A 10921-nucleotide genomic window follows, 5' to 3' on the forward strand; every position below is an offset into this window, starting at 1 on the left:
TCCTGATCTTCGAAATCACCAAGTACGATTTAGCTAAGACCGAAAACGCATGGTGGTCGATTTGGCTTGTTGTGAAGATGTATTTTTCAGACGATGAAGAGGAACTAATCGTTCCGCAGGTAAAGAAACCATTAATATATGGAAGTCTAGAGGAAAGAGAAAAGCGGAGACTTGCAGCTGGCAGCACTTCAGGATCTTTCGCTTCAGACGCCATAAAAGCTGGTAAAGCTGCTGGGAATATAAACATCACGGAGGGAGGGTCCTATGACATTGCAGAAGTAGATCCTAATGAGGGACAAGCAGAATTGCTAGCTGTTCTAGAAAAAAAGAAAAAGGCCAGACAGATTCAGGTGTCGACGGATGACTCTGAAGTTAAAGCTAACCTCAGACAATTAGGGGAGCCAATCTGTTTGTTCGGAGAGGGTCCAGCTGACAGAAGAGACCGCCTCAGAAGAACTTTAGCTGAGTTGGGCTCAGTGGCCACAGATGCAATATTGAAAAAGGCAGAAGAATTATCGCAGAAGAAAAGTAAAGACGAGGAGAATGTAACTTGGTAATGTACAATTTTTGTTATTGTAGTAGAAATGAAAAAGAAGTCAGTAAATTTGTGATTTTAGAGACTATGTTAATTATGTAATGTATTTGTATCTTACAGGTATCATGAAGGGACTTCTGTTCTGAAAGAGGCAAGGGTATGGATAGCAAAATACTCAATTCCTAAAGCTAAAGAGAGAATAAGATTACAGAAAGAAGAGAAACTGATACCAACAGCAAAGAAAAATGCCCAGCTTCAAGACCTTAATAAACGAGTTAGAGCAATCACCAATGAGTGCAGTCAGATCGGAGATGTCAGACCACTTTCATATTGCGAGTTTAGTCCTAATGGTAAAATACTTGCTGTAGCATCGTGGTCAGGCTTGTGCAAGCTGTGGTCTGTCCCAGATTGCCAGCTCATTCGACAATTAAGGGGTCATAGCTGCAATGTTGGTGCCATCGTTTTCCATCCCAAAGCTACACTTTCACTGGATGACAATTCATGCTGTATGGCTTCCTGTAGTCAAGATGGGACTGTGAAGCTATGGAATCTTGTAAGTGATGAGCCCGTGGCAGACATAGAAGGCCACAGCCCATACAGAGTGTCTCGTCTGAAGTACCACCCGTCAGGGCGATTCTTGGGTACCTGCTGTTTTGACAACTCCTGGAGACTTTGGGATTTAGAGGTCCAAGAGGAAATTCTTCATCAGGAGGGTCACAGTAAACCGGTTTATGACATCTCCTTCCAGGGGGATGGTGCTTTAGCGGCAACAGGAGGGCTTGATGCATTTGGAAGAATTTGGGATCTAAGAACGGGGAGATGCATTATGTTTTTAGAGGGCCATATCAAGTCAGTTTTTTCTGTTGATTTTGCTCCTGATGGTTATCATGTCGCTACAGGAAGTGAAGACAACTCGGTGAGGATTTGGGATCTAAGGCAGAGAAAATGTGTATATACCATTCCATCTCACAAGAATATAGTGAGTAAAGTGAAATTCCAACCCAACCATGGCAGTTACCTATTAAGTGCATCATATGATTGTACATCCAAAGTCTGGGCCCATCCAACGTGGGCACCATTAAAAACGTTAGCAGGGCATGAAGGAAAAGTAATGGGTGCAGACATTTCTCCTGACCTGAAGTACATTGCAACAGTGTCTTATGACAGAACATTCAAACTGTGGACCACTGAACTGCAAGGAGGAATTTAATTGCAGGGAGTGATATGTGTATGTTTTGATTTATATTTCACCATCAGTAGACATTTTACATTTGCATCTCCCAAGGTTGCTCATTGATAACATGTATCATGATTTTCATTTCAAGATTTCAGAAAATTGTATTAAAACAAGTCATAGCATTGTGTCATTTCTATATTCTTGCATTTGTCACTGAGAAATAATTCCAGTTTCCAGTCACAAAATTTTGTAAGGCTGACCTACATTCAATCTTGTATATAAGTTTAATGTTGTGTAAGTTGTCAAAATGAAAAATAAGCAGTCAATATTGAAGTTTAAATTAGCAGTAAAATATTTTAGTCTTCACGTTTCGGTTTGAAAATTTAATACACACTACTGTTTATTCACTACTTCAGTTGGTGTACTAGTAGTTCATGCAATAGTAGTAGATGGATTATGTGCTTATTTTTACATTTCCAATGTTTTTGCCTTTGATATCCCTACCATTTGAAATGATAGTTATTTCCTCATGAATTTGAATGATGTTTATGAATCTTAGGAGAAATCAGATATAGTATAGATAAATAGACTATTTTAACTGCTGGGAATTCTCTTGCTTAAATGTAAGAATTGGCTTTCATTTTTGAAAATACACAGTATGAACAGCAATGCTTCAAGCTTGTTAGCCATCATACTTTTCATGAAGCGCATACTGCTGGTGTAAAGCATCACAGTTCATGAAGTGCATACTGCTGGTGTTAGTGTCACAGTTCATAGCCTCGTGTATATTTCAAGAATGAAATTGAATAATGTACTATGACTTTGTTGGATTATATCCTAGAGATTGATTGGTTGATATTAAAAAATTAACCTTTGAATTTTTAAAAATTTTTTTTTGATATATGTTTATGATGAAGCTTTGATATAAAACGTTTTTAAAAAATCAAGATAGGTAATCAACCTCGTTATTGAGAAATATAGCAATTTTAATAACACCTTTTTCAGTCTTTGTAAAGCGTAAAAAGTGAAGAAAAATAGGTAGAGAGCAATATACAAGAAGAGCTATAACATTTTTATTGTAAAAAGGATCATAACTTGTCACATATGGTTTCAAACAACCTTTCATATAATTGTATATTGCACTTCAATTTCAGCAATCATTATTGACATGCAACATTACCATAACAAAGCTGCATTGGCTAATTACCTTAAAATAGTGCACAATATTTGCACACAGAGTCGTGACCTTTGCTTATAGCTGCAAAAAATTTACACATCCAATTTCTTACTTTATTTCATTAAGTGGTTAGTCTATTAGTAAGTTTATAAAAATAGGGCACCACCAAACTGGTACATGATGCGCCCACATACATTATTGACCCAGGAATTTGAAGAAGTAAATCCATATCCAAGGATATTAATTTGGATCAATATAAAATGTTCTATGAATTGCAAAAGCAAGGTATTTGCAGACAAATCTAAGCCCAGGCCAAAAAAAAAAATAGTTTGTTTACCCTCGCCCGACCGACCCAGTGAAATTCCCGCCGACCCAAAAGTTTTTATTCATATTTTTCAGCGACATTTTTTTGTATTTCCGGAAAAATTCGTAGCCGTTTCCGGTACAAAACATTATTTTACTGTGACTGGAAGTTTCTATTTTTTCCCGGGAATCGATCTAAAATCAAGAAACATTACGATTAGAGCGTTCGAGGCGGTCTGCTATCGAAATGTCGTCTTCACATGGAGAAAAGAGGCCAAAGGGTGGAGGAAAGTTTACCCTTTGTTCCTCAGTCATGGCCAAGTGTGGCACTGAGAGTAAAAACTTATGCAGAAACAGGTTATATGAATACGATGATGATGAAACTTGGAATGATGTACTGCATGACGTATTGGAAGGAGAAGACTTCACTCTCCACAAAACGGATATCGTAAATGCAGTTGTGGCTGACAAATTAATGGGAACTATAACATTTACACCCGATATGTAGGAACCCATAAGGATCGTCAAAGAATTTGACCATGAAAACACACAGAGTTGTTTTGCCAGTCTGCCAAAACTGTGTACCAAAAGGGATACCAAAGAGAATGCCAAAAAAATGACAGTTTTGAATTTTCAGAAACAATACATGAGTCTGACACTGTCTAGTCAATTCACATTCTAGTCATAAAATCAAATAAAAGTTTAGTCGTTTATTTTTTTTTTTACTGAATTATTGTAAATTTCCAAGACAATATACAAGACTAAATACTATCAGGTCTCTTTCTCTGTTTGGTAAATCAGCATTGAAAATAATTGTTTTTGAATATATGAAGAGAAAGCAATACAAACAATAAGAGATGTGATATGATTGTCAAAGAGACAACCATCAACAAAATGACAAATATTAACAAACAATTACACTTCTACAGGTCATCCTATTAAAGGTATTCACTGATTGGTTTAAAGCATACTACCTTGTAGTATGTCTTAGTATATTGCCATGGAAATTTAGTACAAAAAATGTAGAAAAAAACAAAACTTTTTACCTACCTACCTACCCATATGTGAAATTTAGGGTCGGGAGAGGGGAAACAAACATATTTTTAAATGTGGCCCCGTGGGCTATGACTTCATACACAGTCATGGCTAAGGTTTAATTTTTTTCCACAGATAAATAGACAGACCAAAAACTATATTCCTTCAATAAATCTTCAACAACATACATGCACATCCAAATCTAGGCTACAAGAATGTTTGAAGTACAATTTATGGATGAAGGAGTCTACAAGCCATTTGAGAATGATTATGGATATGAAAGCATCTACATGATGGGAAGAAATGTTAGAAGTTGACGGCACTACCACGGGGAGGCGAATCTCCTATAAAGTACAAGCTGTGTTATCCAATAAATAAAGATTGTACTTTGCATGTGCAAGACATGAATTCCTTTTGTTTTCCAATTACACCAAGAATTATTATAAGAAACAATACTCATAAGAATCAATACTGATACTTTACCATAATCCACAAATTTCAGTAACAATATCTCTATTTCGTTTTTGGGTTTTTTCCTAATTTACACAGGAATCATATCTTGAACAGTGCCATGTAAGTTATATTCACAACTGGAGGTAAATGAGATTACCTTCAAGACTGGGTAAACAATTGTCTCCTAATTCAATCTTCAAAAGGACTAAAATTTCGGACACCGCAGCAAAAGATAATTAATTGACGAGTAAACAGAGGCCACAGGCTTTATTATTACTGTTTAACATTTGTTTGACAGTACCGTTAAATTAAAATCAACAAAAGGATTTCACCAGGCTGAAGCTAGCAGTCACTAGCCAGCAGGCAAAAAGCATGTAGAAGCTAAGCAGCCACTAAGGAAAATCATCAAAGGACTGAGAGAACTTATAGAAAAATATTTAATTTCAAAACTATTTTAAAAGAAATTTTTAATTTAATTCATGCTTTGAATTAATAAATGCCAATCGGAACACTCATGGGCAACTTAGCCTGAAGAGTGATAATCATTGCTTTCTAACAAAAGAAATCAACAAAGGAAATCTTTTGAGCAAGTGGTGTAAGGAAACAGGATTAAATAATAAAACTAACACTTTCTCTGTAATATCTGGTGAATAATACCTCCATCCGGCCACTGTTATTAAAAAAAACTGGATTAGCTCGCCTCACTTTGACATTTCTATTTATACTCTATGAGGGGAGACACTGACAGGGACAATGTATAAATTGCTTGGAGTAGAGATTCGTAAAAAGTACTCGATACCATGTAAAGAAGAGCTTTGTGATAACCGGAAGTATTGTTTAGCTGGTCAGAATTTTGATATTTTACATACATGTATCTCATGTATAGGGACTACTCGGTATAATGAATTTCGTCTTTCAATCGTAAAGATTCTCCATATCTAGACTTATCAATCCACGTCTTCTGTTTGAAGCTATAGAGGTACCACCTGGTGGCCCTGTTTTGTCTTTACGTCTAGTCTTTCATCTACTCAGGAAGGGTCAAAGAGACCACTGAACCTCGTAGGGGATTCTAGAAGGTATTTCATCCAAGCAGGCAAAATATGTGTGGTACCTTACGGTGATTTTAAGATCGACTGAAAAAATACTTCTTTAGATATCCCTAATTGGAAGTATGGGAGAAAAAAATGTTGCTATATTTCAAGAGAGAACAAACCTGTGGCAAGAAAAGTTTTTTGTGTCTTCAGGGGAGGTGGCATTAAGTAAGTGGAGATTTTCGATCTGCCGTTATATTTGATCTCTTTAAATTATTTCATACATGTAGCTATACATTTAACATTAGAAATTTTGCAACCATCGACGGAGTATCATGTGAGAGGTGATGAGTCTTTGAGGAACAAGCAAATTATCAATAAAAATGCAATTGTCTTCCTTAGGAAATTGCGCGTAGTACAAAGTATCCCGAGAAGTGTGAACTAACATCGGTAGGTACTACGGAGAATTGATATAGATTTAGCAAACGGCCGCCATTTCATTTAAATGGTGACCACCACTCATTATCTGGCGGTGCAACTTAATTTAACTGGCGACAGCCACTTATTGTATGGCAACCGCCACTTATTATCTGGCGGTCGCCACTTAAGCTGAATGGCGTCCACCACATAATTTACCTGGTGGCTAACTGGCACCCGTCACTTGATTCAGTTTGTGGCTGCGCATTGTGGTGGTTTTTACTTAATTTATGCGCACATTAATTAATTGAATTATATTGCTCTCTTAAATTGAATTATAGCGCGCATCTAATTCAATTATTGATATCATATTAATGCATGACGTCTCCATGTGAGTAAAATATTCTTGAGAGGGACGTTAAACAATATACAATCAATCAATCATATTAATACCCGCAATAATATTGAATTGATGCTCTCTTTAATCGAATTAATGATATCATTAATTCAGTTGATGGGCGCAATAATTCTTTAAGAGAGAGAGAGAGAGAGAGAGAGAGAGAGAGAGAGAGAGAGAGAGCAACTACATAAATATAATTAGAGACATCTTCAATTCAACAAATCCACAATAATATTTAATTGTTGCTCGCATTAGTTCCTTATATAAAAGCGTTATGAATAGTTAATGGTATCTTCAATTAGAGAGATCATCAAATCATTTATATCGATCTCCAAATGTAAAGTTGCGAGTAACAATTCCACCACGTGGATGCGCGCATCACTTGTATAGACGAGAGCGATAAATTGAATTGATGCGCACATCAAATCAATCATTGCTTTCATCAATTGAAATATGAATTAAATTAAAAAATTTCCTTTGAAATTGGTTTCAAATTAAATATTTTTCTATGAGTACTCTCAGTCCTTTGATGATTTTTCTTAGTGGCTGCTAGCTTCTACGTGCTTATTGGCTGCTGGTTAGTGGCTGTTAGCTTCAGCCTGGTGATTTTGACTATAGATAACTCCGTTTACCTGATCAGGATGTGGGGCTCACGGCGGGTGTGGCCGGTCGACAGGGGATGTTTATTCCTCCTAGGCACCTGATCCCACCTCTGGTGTGTCCATGGGTCAGTGTTTGCCCAAGTACCTATTTTGTATTGCTTATAGGAGTTATGAGATTGATCACTGTTTGTTATCTTCACCTTTCTCAACGAGTTACGAAAAATGTTAAAGTTTAGGTGAGCTAAACAATACTTCCGGGTATTCCAGAGCTCTTCTTTACATAACATCGAGTATCCCTTAGTATTCTCTATCTCAATCAATGGATACATTGTCCCTGTCACCCCTCCTAGAGTAGAAATGGGGACTCGAAATCTGTCCCGACCCCCGGGAGCCACCGGGTGGTACCACTACGGCCCCAAACTGAAAGCGGTAAATGATAGTCCTAGGTGTCTTCTACCTTGCCTTGATGTTCCTTCCGCCTTGTCTTCAAAGATTAATGCTCTGAAAGCAGTCATAAAATCGTTTTATTCTCTACGAGATACGAAAAATGTTAAAGTTTAGGTGAGCTAAACAATACTTCCGGGTATCCAAGAACACTTCTTTATATGGCATCCAGTACCCCTTAGCATTCTCTACCTTAATCAATGGATACATTGTCCTTCTCTCCCCTCATCGAGTAGAAATAGGGACTCTAAATCTGTCCCGACCCCCGGGGGCCACCGGGTGGTACATTTGTACCACTACAGTCCCAAACTTAAAGTGGTGAATGATAGCTCAAGGGGGTCCTTTACCTTGCCTTGATGTTCCTTCCGCCTTGTCCTCAAAGATTACAGCTCTAAAAGCAGTCATAAAACTCGTGTTATACTGTTTTTAGTAGGTTATGCGCAATGTCAAAATCAGGTGAGGTAATGCACAATTTTTGTTAACAGTCACGGAATGGAGGTATTATTCACCAGATATTACAGAGAAAGTAGTTGTTTCATTATTTAATCCTGTTTCCTTACACCACTTGCTCAAAAGATTTCTTTTGTTGATTTCTTTTGTTACAAAGCAATGGTTATCACTCTTCAGATGAGCTAATTCACAGAAAAGATTTTTGAATGCAATATGATTTCAAATGGATTGGTACATGAAAATAGGACAAAGCAACCCACATCATATAGTTGTCCCTATCATATCAATCTATTCATAGGTACTTAATGAATAAGATCGTAATACTCTGGTGAACTAAATTATCAATGTGCATTTACTTTCATGCATGTAAAGTGGGAAATTAATTGTTCAAAAAGATCAGAAAATGAAAAGTGTTGTCAATTTTATTTCCTTCCATCCTTTCATTACAAATTACTGATATAAATTCATTTCACCATTGATGTACAATCTCTCATGTGAGCTAAGTTGCCCATGAGTGTTGAGATTGACATTTATTAATTCAAAACATGAAAGCCTGGATTTACTATTGTTATGATTACATGTATTATTAATATTAGTTTTCCTATGTGCATTTTTGACTGTTTTGCATTAAGATAACGGTGGTATTTACATGAAAGTTGAAGACGACGAACTGCAATACAAAATAGATAGTTGGGCAAACACAGACCCCTAAATATGACAGAGGTGGGATCAGGTGCCTAGGAGGAGTACTCATCCCCTGTCGACCGGTCACACCCGCCGTGAGCCCTATGTCTTGATCAGGTAAACGAGTTATCTGTAGTCAAAATCAGTACGCCAAGAACGATTTAACAATCGGTATGAAACACGTCATATATCATTTGACCATATGATATGTTGTATTGGCAAACTATATCGTTATAACGACCATAGAATTTGTGAAATGCTGAATTTAAACGTATATTAAGTATTTTCATGTTCAAAATGCCTCGTGTTATGAACATTGTTGAAAGACCCAAACTTAAGTTAACGCCTCCAAATTTTACCTGTATCGTGATCAATGGTAGGCCGCCTGTCAGTCAAACTTTTAACAATAGACCTCAGGTGGCGTGACATCTGCAGAGATTGTGATCTGGAGGGACCCCATACAGATAACAATAACAGCCCATACTTACCGGCAATCTTTAGATTATGAGGAAGCCCAGTATACCCGAGTTTTGATACATGTAACATTGACCTGTTAACAACTGCAATTTTCTCGTAATTCAAAATTTTAAAAAAGACCCCATAACAATGCAATGTTAATATAAATGTATTTCCCCCTCTATATACTCCTCCTAGGCACCTGATCCCACCTCTGGTGTGTCCAGGGGTCCGTGTTTGCCCAACTATCTATTTTGCATTGTTTATAGGAGTTATGAGATTGATCACTGTTCGTTATCTTCACCTTGCATGTACATGTGTTATAAATTATACAATCAGAAATCGAGCAATAATTTGCACATTAATTTCTAAAATTTGTAGCTTATTGAAATAATCTATATTATCAATTTATGATAGCTCTATATCTCTAAAAGAAATTATTCATTGAATCATGTGTTGTGTTCCTAGTTTGTGACCTGGAATACCACAGATATCTAGGTAAGCATAATGCTTATGCATGTACATTTTGTTTTACCCTACTTTAAGATTAAGAAAATATGGTGCTGTATATACCCTCCCTTGTTGGAAATCATGGACGTGTCGACTCGGAGGCCTTTCATCTTATTCTTATGAGGCAGGGTTAATTCAAAAGCTTCTACACGAGAAGAAAAAATCTCTTGTTGTGGCCTTCAACTCGACATTTAGATATATCGATATTTTACCTATTAAATAATAATCATTTTCATTCATATGTCGATTTGATATATACCTGTGAACTCGAAATAAAAGACATCACAGAGTCCTCCACATCTGCTTCATACTTAGATATTTTATTGAAAACGGATATTAACGGCAAACTAACAACTCAACTGTATTACAAACAGGATGATTTTAGCTTCTCCATCGTAAGCTTCTCATAGTTGTGTAGCAATATTCTATTATCACTTGCATATGGCGTTTATGATATACTACTCAAAATTTGATAAAGATCATAGATATTTTTCTGTTTAAAAAATTAATAACTGCATAACTGGTAATATTGTGTCCAAGTAAAATCAAAAACGTCTTCAACAAATTTGCACGTGCATTTCATGCCATGGGAAATGCGTTTCTCATAACAGTTTATGCTTTTGCTACTATTGCACGATTTTCACTCAGGCATCGGTGTCTGATTCTTTCTAAAAATTTCAAACTCACTTGAGTGTTTACACTACGTTTATCAACACAATGCCCCCTCAACGTGTAAGGCGTCGCCTGATGACAAAACAACTGGGCAGATGATTTGGAATTTTTGACGCTGGTTATTCAGAACGTGACGTTGCAAATACACTAAACGTCAGCCAGAGCGTTGTAAACAGGGCCAGGAACCGACAGCAAACTTTTGGTACAGCAGTACACCGACATGGGGGTGGTCGTCAGAGGTCGACAACCCAACGTCAAGACCATTTTGTGGCTCTTCAGGCACAACACCATCCCTTCTGGACTGCAACCAGCCTACATAACGACCTCCTGAACGCCTCGGGGGTGAATGTGTCCACTCAGACGATACGGAATCGGCTTCACAATGCAGGTCTCAACTCGAGAAGGGCATGTGTTAGATTCCCTCTGGCTGTTCGACACCGGCGGGAGCGATTGGACTGGGCTGAAGATCATATCACTTGGACACAGAACGATTGGGTTCAAGTTCTGTTCACCGATGAGTCCAGGTATTGTTTGAACTTTACAGACAGGAGGCACTGAGTGTGGCAACGACAACG

The 10921-nt window shown here is 37.2% G+C and overlaps 1 protein-coding gene across 1 annotated transcript; it reads left to right on the forward strand.

The window, feature by feature from the left end:
- Window positions 1–26: 26 nt before the first annotated feature.
- Window positions 27–1897, forward strand: LOC125681885 (U4/U6 small nuclear ribonucleoprotein Prp4-like). The gene is made up of 2 exons (XM_048922139.2): window positions 27–553; window positions 656–1897. The coding sequence occupies exons 1-2, from the start codon at window positions 78–80 to the stop codon at window positions 1743–1745; spliced, it is 1566 nt and encodes a 521-aa protein (XP_048778096.1). The 5' UTR covers window positions 27–77; the 3' UTR covers window positions 1746–1897.
- Window positions 1898–10921: the final 9024 nt, after the last annotated feature.

This window comes from Ostrea edulis, chromosome 2 (assembly GCF_947568905.1).
Source record: "Ostrea edulis chromosome 2, xbOstEdul1.1, whole genome shotgun sequence".
Lineage (NCBI taxonomy): Eukaryota > Metazoa > Mollusca > Bivalvia > Ostreida > Ostreidae > Ostrea > Ostrea edulis.